This window comes from Rhinichthys klamathensis, unplaced genomic scaffold, assembly GCF_029890125.1.
Source record: "Rhinichthys klamathensis goyatoka isolate OS25496 unplaced genomic scaffold, OSU_Roscu_1.1 h1tg000107l_1, whole genome shotgun sequence".
NCBI classification, from domain to species: Eukaryota; Metazoa; Chordata; class Actinopteri; order Cypriniformes; family Leuciscidae; genus Rhinichthys; species Rhinichthys klamathensis.
The window spans coordinates 1,525,001-1,539,090 of NW_026606645.1; the positions used below are offsets into that span (position 1 = coordinate 1,525,001).

Here is a 14,090-nt window from a genome sequence, read left to right on the forward strand (position 1 = left end):
CCCTTTCGAACGGTCACTTCGTATTGCGTAGCTATACGCAGTGGGAAAGCTATGTAAAACGCCGCACTGAGTAACTGTTTGCCACTGCAACTCAGGACCCCTGAGCATACAGAACAAGCCATAAACCACATAATATGTATATACCAGACCAGACACCGTCAGGTCTAGGAGAATACATCAGTAATCCCAACATATCATACCCATAACCCCGACCCCGTTTGGGTCATAGAATATGATAACACCACCAGCCTAAGCGGGTTTATAATGTGAAAAAATAACCGGCAAAAAAGCGGGTTTTTATATATATATATATGTGAATGTGGTTGTGCACAGTAAAAATTAATGATAAGACCGGACTCTGTCGGGCCCTAATCATACCGAAACCACCCTCGCCTGCAGGGAAGGTACTTCCATATTATAGAATTTCATAAATGTGGACGGCGAGGCCCAGCCGGCCGCATCACAAATGTCTTGAATGGGAAAGCCAGATGACCACGCCCACGACGAGACCATGCCTCTGGTCGAATGGGCTTTGACACCCACTGAGGTATAAGCCATAGAAATGGCCTCCACTATCCATCTAGACAGTCTCTGCTTAGTGACAGGATCCCCCTTGGATCGACCACCAAAGCAGACAAAAAGCTGTTCTGATTGCCTAAACGATGCAGAACGCTCCAGATAGATTCTCAGCGCCCTGACAGGGCAGAGAAGATTAACCTCCCCATCCTCTGTTGAAGGGGGAAGGGCTAACAATGTCACCACCTGCGCTCTGAACGGCGTTGAGAGCACTTTGGGTACATAACCATGCCTGGGCTTGAGGATGACTTTGGAGTCATCAGGACCAAACTCCAGACATGCCGGGCCACAGAGAGAGCCTGTAGATCTCCCACTCGCTTGATAGATGCCAATGCCAACAGGTTTAAATGGTTTTTCGAGCACCAGCTGGAAAAAAAACGCCCATTTTAAAGCATAAAGGCGGCGAGTCGACGGGGCCCTAGCTTCAGATATAGTGTTCAACACCTTCACAGGAAGGTCCCTGGATACCGGTTCAAGGGCCACACATGGAGGGCCCATAGGTCGGGTCGCCGATGCCACAACGATCCCTTCGCCTGTGTGAGGAGGTCTTTCCTCATCGGGACAGGCCATGGAGCTGTGTCCGATATCTGAACCAGCTCCGGAAACCACGACTTGGATTTCCAAAGAGGAGCCACCAGAAGGACTGGGCACTCGCTCTCCCTGACCCGTTTGATGACTTGCGGAATCATCGAGACGGGGGGAAAAGCATACAGGGGGCGGTTGGGCCAGGCGTGGGCCAACGCGTCCCTGTCCTTCGAGAAGAACAGATTGCAATGGGTGTTGTTTTTCGAGGCGAACAGGTCGATTTCGGCCCTGCCAAACACTTCCAATATTAGACTGACCGTCTGTGGGTTCAGGGACCACTCGCCGAGGGGAGTGTTGCCCCGTGAGAGCATATCCGCGCCCAAATTCTGGACGCCGGGGATATGTGCAGCCCTCAAAGAGCTCAGATTGTTCTGTGCCCATAAGAGGAGATCTCTCGCCATAGCATGCAGGCCGCCTGACCTGACGCCCCCTTGGTGATTTATGTAGGCCACCACTGACATGTTGTCTGTACGGACTAAGACGTGATGACCCCTGAGGCTCGACAGAAATGCATTCAGGGCCAGATCAACTGCTTTCATTTCCAGACAGTTGATGTGTAAGGTCTGCTCCGCGCTCAACCAGAGGCTGGATGCAGGCGTGCCCTTGTGTAATGCCCCCCAACCAAGGTTGGACGCATCTGTAAAGACCACTTTCCTTCTGGAAATTGTCCCCATTGTCACACCCTCTTGGTACCAGTCCTGAGCCCGCCAGGGAACCAGGGTCCTTAAACAACCGTGATTCACTCTGATTCGTAAGCTGCCTGACTGCCATGCATGTGTTGGCACCCGGCGTTTCAGCCAGTGCTGCAGTGGGTGCATGCGCAGTAATCCCATGCGGAGCACTGGTGATGCTGCCATGAGACCCAGTAGTTTCTGAAATTTCTTCAGAGGCGCGCGCTCTCGCTCTCTGAACGAGGATGCAAGCGCTCACACTGAGAGCGCGCGCTCTGGTGTGAGCCGCGCTCTCATCGACACAGAGTCTAAAACTATGCCCAGAAAGATCACACTCTGGCAGGGGGATAGTTTGCTCTTTGAAACATTGATCGTGAGACCCAGGCATTTTAAATGGCCGAGAATCAGATCCCTGTGAGCTATTAGTTCGCCTCTCGACTGCGCTAGCACCAGCCAGTCGTCGAGGTAATTCAGCACGCGCACTCCTCTCTGTCTCAGAGGAGAGAGTGCTGCATCCACACACTTCGTGAATGTGCGGGGTGCCAAAGACAGACCGAACGGTAGAACTGTGTATTGATAAGCCTGTCCCTCGAAGGCGAATCTCAAGAATGGCCTGTGACGAGGGTTTATTTGAATGTGAAAGTAAGCATCTTTCAGATCCATTGTAACAAACCAATCCCCTGGGCGAATTTGCGCGAGGATATGTTTGATGGTTAACATTTTGAAGGGACGTCGCATGAGAGCCCTGTTCAAATGTCCGCCGTCTTTCTTCGGAACTAGAAAATAACGGCTGTAAAAACCCGCTTGCTTTAGCGCAAATAATGAAAACCCGAAACCTGAAACCCTTATAATGTGATTTGTGTGTGTTTGACTGACTGTACAGGCATTTGCGTGTGGGGAAGTCAGTGTAACAACAGGGGAGGGGCCACCTATTTGAGGGGGACAGTGAACCCGTGTGTTGTGCTTGTGAAACATGCTCTTTTTGTGCTTTATTTGGGTCGCTGTGAAAACGGCGTTTGTTTGTAAAGACGCACATACTGTTGCGGTCCTGCTTACAGATATAAAATCCCCATCCGCCTGAACTGAACAGGGGGCTGTGGGAAGTCTCGTGGGCTTTTTCGAGGGTGGTCCGGCCGGCGCGGGACACTCGCCCTCTCTCTTCGTGCCGCATGCTAGGATGACTTCGGCGGTGCCGCGTCGAGCACGATGCTGGGCTGCGGGCCTTAACGCCGGGGCATCGGGAAGCGCTTCGCAGCTCTTGACTGGCGCTGGGCATCATCCGCAGGGCGGGGCTGAGAGGCCTGCTGCTTCGGTTTCGCTGGCTGAGGCGCAAATGGAGCTGGTTTGGGTTTGCGGAGCTAGAGCGTTTAGGCAGGAAGTGTCGCATAGCCTGGGATGCCTTCTGTGCCTCGGTGTACCTCTCCGCGAACCCCTTCACCACTGGGCCGAAGAGACCGGTGCTGGTAACCGGGGCATCGAGGAACCTCGTCTTCTCCGAGTCTTTAATGACGGTGAGGTTTAGCCAGAGATGGCGTTCAGTCACGACCAAGCTCGCCATGTTCCTCCGATCGCCTGCGCTGTGGCCTTGGTAGCCCTCAGGGCCAGGTCCGTTGCGCTGCTGAGGTCCCGAAAGGCCTCTGGATCCGGGCCCGCCTCGTCCGTAGACCGGAGGAGTTTGGCCTGGTAGACCTGCAGCACGGCCATCGCGTGCAGGGCTGAAGCAGCCTGCCCGGAGGCGGAATACGCGCGTCCGAGGAGGGCTGACGTGCTTCTGCACGGTTTGTTTGGGTGCATGGCTCTGGTCTGCCAGCTAGCGGCCGTGTTCGGGCAAAGATGAGCGGCTACGGCCTCTTCTAGAGGCGGCAACGCCTTATAGCCCTTCTCCGCCGCGCCGTCCATAGAGGAGAGAGTCGCGGGAACTGCAGCGCCTCGTGTGGAGTAAGGAGTGCGCCATGCCTTGGTTAGCTCCTCGTGAACTTCTGGAAAAAACGGCGCTGGTTTATGACGAGGGGCCTGTTGGTGTCCCGGCAGAAACCATCCGCCCAGCTGACTCCGAGGAGGCTCAGCGGGCGCGGCCCACTCGAGCTCGAGGTCCGCGACGGCCTGTGTCAGGATCCGAAGCATCTCCGCGACGGAGTTAGTCCTGGTCGCAGGCGCGCTGGGTGCTGGCTGAGAAGCAGTGACGGGGTCGAGCGAGCCCGGCCACTCGTCCTCAGATGCAGCAATAGACAGGCTGTCGTGATCGCTGTCGAAGCGGCGTCTTCTTCCCTGGCGAGAGCTAGCCGAGTCCGCAGAGAGGAGATGGGCATGCTCTCACAGGCCGCACATCCGCCGGAGGAGAAGGCCTTCTCCGTGTGGTCGAGTCCCAGGCATGAAATGTATCGCGCGTGGTGATCGGCCTCGTGCAGCTTGCATGCCAAAATTCATAAATATGCTGTTTTGGCTTTACATTCAGAAAATCACTAAAAAAAAAATCCTAGTTTACACAGCCCAATTTCACCTCAAATGGAGAGCTCTTTTGGAGGGCTCTTATTTTGTAATACAACATCAGATTGTCCTGAAACTGTGCAGGTGTCACGGTGAGAAGGTGTACTCTCCATCTGAGGTGAAATTGGGCAGTGTAAACTAAGATTTTTTTTAAAAATGATTTTCTGAATGTAAAGCCAAAACAGCGTATTTATGAATTTTGGAGGGCTCTTATTTTGTAATACAACATCAGATTGTCCTGAAACTGTGCAGGTGACACGGTGAGAAGGTCTACTCTCCATCTGAGGTGAAATTGGGCAGTGTAAACTAGGATTTTTTTTTAATGATTTTCTGAATGTAAAGCCAAAACAGCGTATTTATGAATTTTGGAGGGCTCTTATTTTGTAATACAACATCAGATTGTCCTGAAACTGTGCAGGTGACACGGTGAGAAGGTGTACTCTCCATCTGAGGTGAAATTGGGCTGTGTAAACTAGGATTTCTTTTTTAATGATTTTCTGAATGTATAGACACAACAGTATATTATTATTTTAGGATGGATAGATAATTATAAATAGACAGATACATAATTATAGATAGACAGACAGAAAGACAGATAGATAGATAGATAGATAGATAGATAGATAGATAGACAGACAGACAGACATATATATATATATATATAGGCCTATACATAGATAGATAGATAGACAGATAATAGATAGATAGATAGATAGATAGATAGATAGATACATAGACAGACAGACAGATAGATAGATAAATAGACAGATAGATAAATAGACAGATAGACAGACAGATAGATAGATAGATAGATAGATAGATAGATAGATACCAGATAGATAGATAGATAGATAGATAGATAGATAGATAGATAGATAGATAGATAGATAGATAGACAGACAGATATATAGACAGATAGATAGATAGACTGATAGATAGACAGACAGATATATATATATAGATAGATAGATAGATAGATAGACAGACAGACAGACAGATAGATAGATAGATAGATAGACAGACAGATAGATAGATAGACAGACAGATAGATAGATAGACAGATAGACAGACAGACAGACAGACAGACAGATAGATAGATAGATAGACAGATAGACAGATAGATAGATAGATAGACAGACAGATAGATAGATAGATAGATAGATAGATAGATAGATAGATAGATAGATAGATAGATAGATAGATAGATAGATAGATAGATAGATAGATAGATAGATAGATAGATAGATAGATAGATAGATAGATAGATAGAATAAATTAATGTGAAACAGCCTTCGCCGGAAGATCAATTGTTTTCAATCCAGATGACGGTCTGACGGTCTTACCGTGATAGCTAGTGTATATGCGCACCGCGAAATATAGGGGCGGCTAGTTCGACCGCTCATTTCGAGGTGGCGGCTGGCTTTACCGCAGTCAAAAACTGCTGGGGACATGTCCTACCCGCAAATTACACCTGCTATGGGTGTGGCGGAATTTCACCTAGATTTTACTTTCGTTTTCCGATCATCATCAATAAATTAATCTCTGACTCACTAAACGCGGAAGAATAACAACAAACATTACTTTCGTTTAGTGGGAACTCGCTAAATAGTCGAGTCCAGCAGTTTCACTCTCATTTTCGATGTAGCTATATTTAACGAGAGCGTGTTCCTCTGTCCACGGATGCATTAGACGCTGCTGGAGTCTGAAGGTTTCATTCATCAGCTGTGAACATGTTCTGCTACTGGGGAGCGCAGGTCAGAGAGGGCTTCGGTCTCTCACAGCCTGATAAAGTCAAACATGGCGATTGTGGAATACGATCCGTGTGTCCTAAATCAGCAGTTCAGGACATGTCAGCTGGAAGGAGTTTTGTTGGATTTATCAGGAATGGGAAAGTCTCGGTCCTGAAATTACGCGGTGAAAACTGTGATCACGATGGAAAACTAAGTATACTACATGACCGTTTTTATTCATAAAGTTGACAACATCATATAATAGCCTTTTATTTTCACATAGACTATTTATATTTGATAGTAGTCTACTATGAGTTACTGTATATAATATTTGTGATTTAGTAATGGAATTATAATTATTTAAGTGTCTGTATGCTTACTTTCTGAAAAGAAGTTGAACTGATAAAATACATATTATTTACTCCAGAGCAACCACAGCTAAAGAATGACAGAATCATATTTATATCGATTGTCTGTGGAGGATCTGGTGCGGTTCTTCTTGCTGATGGAGGAAGAGTTCTTACTATGGACAAATCTACTGTGTGCAGGTATTTATGTAGGCATGACATGATAACAGTATAAATGACCATGAGTGATAATAACAAATATACAGTATATCTGACAGATTGTCTTTTCTCTGCAGTCCTCTTAAAGGTCTGGAAAACAAGCAGGTGATTCAGATCGCGTGTGGAGACCAGCATTCAATGGCACTAACCAGGGGTATTCACAACCATTTCATTCTAACAGCTGATGTTTTGTTTTAATCTTTTGACTTCTTATGATTGACATGAATTGATAGGCATTTGAGAGTAGATATGCAGAGCTGTTGTTGGTCTTTCAGATGGTCAGCTGTTTGTATGGGGTGATAACTCTCACGGTCAGCTGGGTTTGGAGAAAGAACAGCCCAGGTCTCTGTCAGCTCCTCAACGCATGGAGAGTCTGTGTGGGATCCCACTGGCTCAGATCAGCGCTGGAGGAGACCACAGCTTTGTGTTATCTCTCTCTGGAGTCGTGTTCGGATGGGGAAAGAACTCGGCTGGACAGCTGGGCCTCGGAGACACTACAGGTCTGAATATTTCATCATGTAACTAAATCAGTGATGGTATAAAAGCACATATAATTGTACTGCATTTGTGCAATACTGTGTCAAATGTACATTAAAGCAGAAGTGATGAATTACTTTACAGTTTTTTTCCACCACAGACAGACACGTCCCAACGGTTGTAAATAGTCTGAACCGAAAGAAAATTGTGTCCATCTCATGTGGAGGGGAACACACTGCGACTCTATCAAAGGTATTATTTTGTAATATATTATAGCCTATTCATGTTTTTGATATTAGATAAGAGGATTCAACAAGCTTGACAGAAAATGTAATTAATTGTTTGTGTTTCAGGGCGGCACAGTGTTCACATTTGGATCAGGAGGTTTTGGCCAGCTTGGGCACAACTCATTTAAAGACGAACATCATCCGCGGGTCGTTGCTGAACTGTGGGGATCTAAAGTGTCCCAGGTCACATGTGGGAGGTAAACTAGACTTTTCAGAAGCAATCAGTGTTTCAATGCAGTAGTGCAGATTTCTTTTCATTTCCTCACATGGTTAACATGTCTAATGTTTGAGATCAGCTCAGTAATTAGGCATTTGATTCTTTCTTGAATAAAGACGTCACACACTCGTATCAGTCGAATCGTCAAAGCTGATCTATTCATTTGGATGTGGGATGCAAGGGAAGCTGGGAAATGGAGAAATGATCAAGCAGTCTGTGCCTTTCCCTGTGGATCTCTCAACTGGTAATTAAATGATCTTTTAGCAATAGGCTATTTTCTTACGAATACTTTTGTTCTCATGATGTTGCTCAGAACTTAAACTAAATTTTTGTTGCACACAGAATGTGGTCATGCATATATGATTGAAAAAGTAATCGCGGGGGAGAATCATTCCTTTGCCCTGTTTTTCAAGGTTAGAGTTTTCATTCACAAATTGTTTAACAATTAAATTATTGCTCCACTGTGAAATGTCTTTTCTATGTAATTTTTGGACGTCCAATTTCGGTCCACTGAAGGGGTTGTTTTGTAACGCCAGGCGGCGTCTTTTTTCGACGTCTACCGCACGTCTAATGTTGACGTCCATGGGACCTCTGTGTAAGGGCTATTTATTGTCCAAATGTGGTCGTTTGTGGACGTCTTTTCAACATCAAATTTAGACTAATTTTAGACGTCGTTTTTATACAACTTCTATAGTGACTTACATTGCATTACACATTTACATTCCTATCAGTTCTTGCTTTCCCTCGGAATCAAACCCGTGACCTTGGCGTTGCAAGCGTCAACGCTTTACTGTTTGAGCTACAGCATTACACCTTTGTATGCGTCTCCAGTTATCACCTGCTGCTGAGACAGTCAAATGGAGTTTTGGGAAAATTATCTTAAATAATTATAAGTAATCTGTATTCATATGTATTAATCATGTTGATAACAACAATGTTGATATTTGTAAATAAAAAAATATTCCATATTAATCATGTAAATTTCCTGCACAAAACGTCCAAATGAGGTCCAAAAAATTACCCAGGTCAAATGTTGAACGTCAATATGACGTCCAAGTTGGGTCATGGTTGGACGTCCAAATAGTGGACCTAGTTTGGGCGTCGAATAGATGTCCAGAATTGGTCATGTACCGACGGACCCAATTTAGACATGATCTGCACGTCTATCCGACGTCCAATGTTTTGTGGGATTACTTATGTTTTTTTAATGTATATTGTAGGAACCTGGGAATGAGTCTAAACCAAATCCAAGGAGAGGGATTTTGACATTAGATAACAGAATGATTGACCGATGGGTGTCTGGAAGTGATTCATGGAAAGTGATAAAGAAGTGAGTGTTTAAGTCGTTTTAACAACAGTGCTTCCATTGAGATACTAATGCTTAAGGCTCCTGATCTACAGTAGGTCCATGAAATAGTCTTTCTTAACATAATTAAATCAAGAAATATGTGCCAACGAGGTGATGAATTTTAGATTAATATCTATAGACTATAAAAAATATTATTTAAAGTATAGTTGTGTTGTTTACAGGGACATAAACAAAGTGTTCTCCTCGGCTGCCTCTCTGAATGGAAGTTTCCTCAAAACAAGGTAAATGTCCTAATCTGAATTAGGCTGTTTTATGTAGTAGTTCCTCCCTTTTGTGCCTAAAATGACTTCGATGTTAATGTAAGTGTCTGTCTTTGTAGTTGTGATGAACATTATCAGATGTCTGAGGAGCATTGTGTGTTGGATTTTGATCTGGTTAAAGCATCCTTTGCAAAGTTATCAAACAATGAAAGGTTGATCTCAGAGGTAATGGTAAATCCAGCATTTCCAAAAATGTTCATTACATTTTAAACAATGAGATGCAGTTGATATTTTTCCGTACCTCAGGTAGTGAAGGTAGTTCAACAGACACTCCTGCCGTCTCTGTATCCAAATCCAGCTGGTGTGGAAGCTCTGAGACTCTACCTTCTCCTCCCTGAGCTCATCAGAGGACTCCAGGAACAACAAAGAACTGAACTCACTAAAGCATTGGCCTCCAAAATCCTTGATCTGAATCCTGCTGTTCTCAAGGTGTTAGGTAAAGCTGGAGGACATTTACATCCTTTGTGTTGTTGTCCTTGTTCTATTTGTAATTTTATGTTGCATGCATGTTGTATTCTCAGAGATGTACTGGTCCAAACTCCCTGATGATATGCTCAAAAACTTGGTGGACTTATTTCAAAAAGAGTCTGCTATGTTAATTGGCAGGATTGCTGTTGGCAAGTTGGACTCTGACAAAGAGAAACACCTACTGAAATTTGTGCAGATCCTTCAGATGGTCTATCAGGTGCTTTATTAAACATTAGATCAAAAGTAAACATTTAACCATGTTATTGTGATAGTAGTTTCAATAACAGTGTTTCTGTTGGAAAGGTCTGCCGCAGTGCACACAGAGACATCACAAAGAGTGATTTCATCATTCATGAGGTCATTGGTCCTCTAGATGTGGTGAGAACCAAAACATTTTGAAATTCTACTGGTCAACCTAAATGGGCTTTTCAATGGCCGATGATGTTACTGTGTCATCTACTGCAGGGGTGTCCAATCCCACTCCTGGGATGTCCTGCAGAGTGTAGCTCCAACTTGTCCCAACATTCCTGTCTAGAAGGTTCTAGTCATCCTGAAGACCTTGAACACCTTGTTTCAGTTGTGTTTAATTGGGATTGGAGCTAAACTCTGAAGGACAGTGGCCCTCCAGGAGCAGGATTGAACACCCTTGATTTATGGTATATCTTTTTAAAATATAGCTAAAATTAAATATGGCAGCAATCACTGTATTTATCATACAAAAATGACCGAAATCACTCAATTTATATTTAAAAAAAACAAAAAACTATCAATTGACAGGACTGTTGTTAGATTTTAGAAGTGACACAAGAGGGCACTAATACTCCTGGTTGTCTGCTGATAATTTCTGTATTGGTTATGATATATTGATACACCATTAATTCCCACTATAGAAAAAACAAACAAATAATTTTGTTTTCCCCAAATCAACAGCTTCAAACCATCAATGAAGATGTGGATAACTACAACAGGCAGCCGTTTTACTTGCCTGAACAAATCCAGGCATTAATGGCACAGCAAAACTACTATAATGTGAGCTCCAAAGAATTTTGTCCATATCTGACATGTATGCACATGTCAGATCAAGAAAGCATGATGTTACTATTTCTTTTATTACAGACAATCTTAAAAAATCTGATATCACTTCCATGCATCTTTAATCTGGAGGCCAAATGTAGCTATATGAAGAACAGAGAATGGAAGGTAATTTTGTCTTGACCTAAAGAAAACTCCTTGGAATTACTTCTGTGTAAATGTACTTTTTAATCACAGAATGAAATGCTTTAATTGCAGGGTGGTCTTCAGCTGACTCTGAGACGCACAGCTCTGCTGGAGGATTGTTTCTTTCAGCTGATGGCCAACCTGCAATATCTCAGAGGACATTGGCTGGCGGTAAGGAAAACAAAAACGATATGTTTTGATTCAGTAACATTGAGGGTATTTTTTGCGTGCAGTTTTATTATACAAACTGTTACGAGCTGCAGTATGAATAAATTATTTTGGTTATCTAACAGGTGTTTTACACAGAGGATATGAGAAACACAGATGTAAACAAAAGAGACTTTTTTCTCAACGTGTTTAAAGAGCTTTGTGGGCCAGAGTCTCAGCTGCTCATGGACATTGACAACAAAACTTTGAGCTGGTTCCCCACAAAGGTAAGGCAAAGACTTTTCATGAGGTCATGCTAAAGATAATAGTAACAAAGTTTAGTTAAGTCAAGTTATATACCTAAAGCCGGGTGCACACTGTATGATTTAGAATAGTCCTTTACGACTGTTGCTGGTCAAGCTTGGTTTATGCCCGGTACACGCTGTATGATTTTGGGCTGTCTCAGACGAAAGATGAGTATCTTGAAACAATCGTGACGATTTCTGTGGCCGTGGCTCCTAAACGGTGGTCCTTCTGTACGTCGTACAGTGAGAGAGGTTCAAAGACGGATGTTTTCACAATCTTACGACCAGAGATAGCCTGCAATAATTTTCTGATCATCTCACAGTGTGTGCTGCTATGACCTAAGTCTACTGACTAGCCAATAAAAAATGCAACATGAAATGGCGTATTGATCAACGAGACATGGCGCTAAATCTTAAAACTACTTACCTCAAGCTCCATTTGCAAAACTGGCTTGCCAAGTGCACTTATTTTCCCAAGCCATGACTGTGTTCTCTGACTCTTTTTTTTCACTGCTAGCGCATGCTGATGACGTTTTATTCTTCTAAACTAATTTGCATCATATCCTACATACATGTCGGGGCCTCGGGGGTCATTGCTCATTGACATGAATATATCTAGTAGTAGAGCTAATGCAAGGGCTGGAAACTTTTGCTGAAAAATCTTCGTTTTAGCAATGGCGGACAACAGAAGCTTTTGAAAAGAGGAGAAAGTGGCGCGGCTAGCGTGTTCCACACGTTTTTAGACGCGACGTGAATGGCCCCTCATAACACACACTGGGTCTCATTCATAAAACATTTTGTAAATATACGAGTAAATATGCGAGTGATTTGCGCGTAAAGAGACCTTCCCGAAAACTCTTCTCCTGATTCACAAATACTTCGTAAACGTCAGATGTGATAGTGAAATGTGTGTGTGTGTGTGTTAATGAATTCCAAACAGTCGTAAATGGGATGCGCGTGCACGTTCATTCTCAATTACCATAAATCCCGCCCATTAAATCCGACTGACTAGGCTACTATATATGGGCATCTTATTATGACATGAATGCGAATGAAAAAAAAAATTCTCAGATGCAGAAATTGACGTTTTATTATCAGAAGTTCATTCAAAACGCCACATTTTATTTTCAAGCGTACATAGTGGCGTATCAGTTCCTAAAAAAAAGGAAGCTTGGCAGCATATTACAGATGCAGTTAATGGAGTTTCATCTGTTAATCGAACATTCCCACACTCAAAAAAATTATAATGTTGGCTTTACTTAACTTTTTTTTGTAAACAGGTTCCACCGGTTCCACATAACTATGTTTCGGTAAACAAACATAATATGTTCATGTATCTTCAACATCATGGAATTTGGTAATTTTAAGCGACCCAATTAAACTCTGAGCTAATGAGTTAATTAAGTGAATAATTGAGTGATGATTGAGCATTATTGAAGACACCTGATGTTAACAAGCAGAATCTCTGAAGGAGAAAACCGGAATGTTTAAGTCACCATTATGGAGATAAGTGTGTGTTTTAGTTGGGCTCTTGACCATTAACTTATTAACTTTAGATTTTGTTTGGTTGCTGTACATGAGTTATAACAGCCGGATGAACAATAAACAATCATCTGATGGTGTTGGTTGTGTTTTAACATAATCATTATTTCACAATCATTTGACCTGAGTCATTGAACTTATATTAAACCGAATTTCTGAGTTAAGTTTACCTTTCGAATAATAGCAGCATTGTCATTGTAGAGCATACTATTTTTAGACTTTTCAATGAAATTCAAATGATCAAATCAATAAATAAAAAAATAAACTTCCTAAAAAATATTTTGAGTAGGCACACACAGACATCAAGAATCAGCCTGTGAATCTCAACAATGGTGACAATTATAAAGCATGTTGCAGTGCATTCTGGGTGCCACCAATCAAAACTCATTCATGGCTCCCATCATGCATTGCTGCATGAATAAATAATGAGCTTATGATCTGATTGTCACCATTGCTGAGAATCATATGCTGATTCTTGATGTCTGTGTGTGCCTACTCAACATATCTTCAGGGTATCCGCGGGTCCTTAAAAAGTCTTAAATTAGATTTTGAAAATGTATGGCCTTAAAAAGTCTTATTTTTACTTATGAAAGGTCTTAAATTTTCGATGGCAATTTGAGTTAGACATATCTAAATGTTTTCCAAATTAAAACTATCTAATTAGCGTACTTTTTTATTTATTATTCGTTCTTTGTGGATTTGCTCGTTCACGTGACATTTCGCGTCACATTCGCGCCAGCATTACGTCTGTCTCCTGCACGCGAAACAGCAGGAGAGGAGAAGAAAGCTGGTTAATTTCAGTTCAATTGTAAGTTCATTCTTTATGTGCGTAGTGGTCTGCGATGTGTATTGTCTATTATGATATTGTAATCATTGTTTTACTTTAACGTTAACTATGTAACGTTACGAGGGCGCACTGCGAGCTGACATCGCATTTGTCTCTCATGCTTGCTTTCACTGCGTGATGTGTCAGTGCAGTTATTATAGGTATGTTCCCTAATAGACGTATAAAGTTTTTGTATTTTATATATCATATGTTGTTATCATACAATATTGCATCAGCAAGAGGGCTGGTTTCCCGTGCACAATAGCAAATATGAAATTTATTTTATATAAAAGTTAAATTAACATTGTTACATTTTATAAACAATATTGTCAATATTGTTTGTTTTCCCTTTATTTCGC

At 42.8% G+C, this 14,090-nt stretch overlaps 2 protein-coding genes across 3 annotated transcripts in view; both read left to right on the forward strand.

The window, feature by feature from the left end:
• Positions 1-14,090, forward strand: part of herc56.1 (HECT and RLD domain containing E3 ubiquitin protein ligase 56.1) — a 39,322-nt gene that overhangs the window by 14,072 nt on the left and 11,160 nt on the right. Inside the window, exons 16-18 of one of the 2 annotated variants that reach the window (XM_056253569.1) lie at positions 10,810-10,893; positions 10,984-11,082; positions 11,205-11,345. In XM_056253569.1, the coding sequence (XP_056109544.1) occupies positions 10,810-10,893; positions 10,984-11,082; positions 11,205-11,345 (324 nt within the window). The remainder of the gene's footprint in view (positions 1-10,809; positions 10,894-10,983; positions 11,083-11,204; positions 11,346-14,090) is intronic. The other variant, XM_056253568.1, reaches the window with a different exon arrangement.
• Positions 5,990-10,786, forward strand: LOC130087273 (probable E3 ubiquitin-protein ligase HERC4). Its single transcript, XM_056253526.1, has 16 exons — positions 5,990-6,263; positions 6,477-6,597; positions 6,693-6,769; positions 6,891-7,115; positions 7,253-7,344; positions 7,446-7,576; positions 7,713-7,840; positions 7,939-8,009; positions 8,817-8,926; positions 9,127-9,186; positions 9,285-9,390; positions 9,472-9,661; positions 9,747-9,910; positions 9,997-10,071; positions 10,624-10,722; positions 10,772-10,786. Exons 1-16 carry the CDS (start codon positions 6,050-6,052, stop codon positions 10,784-10,786), a joined length of 1,878 nt encoding a protein of 625 aa, XP_056109501.1. The 5' UTR covers positions 5,990-6,049.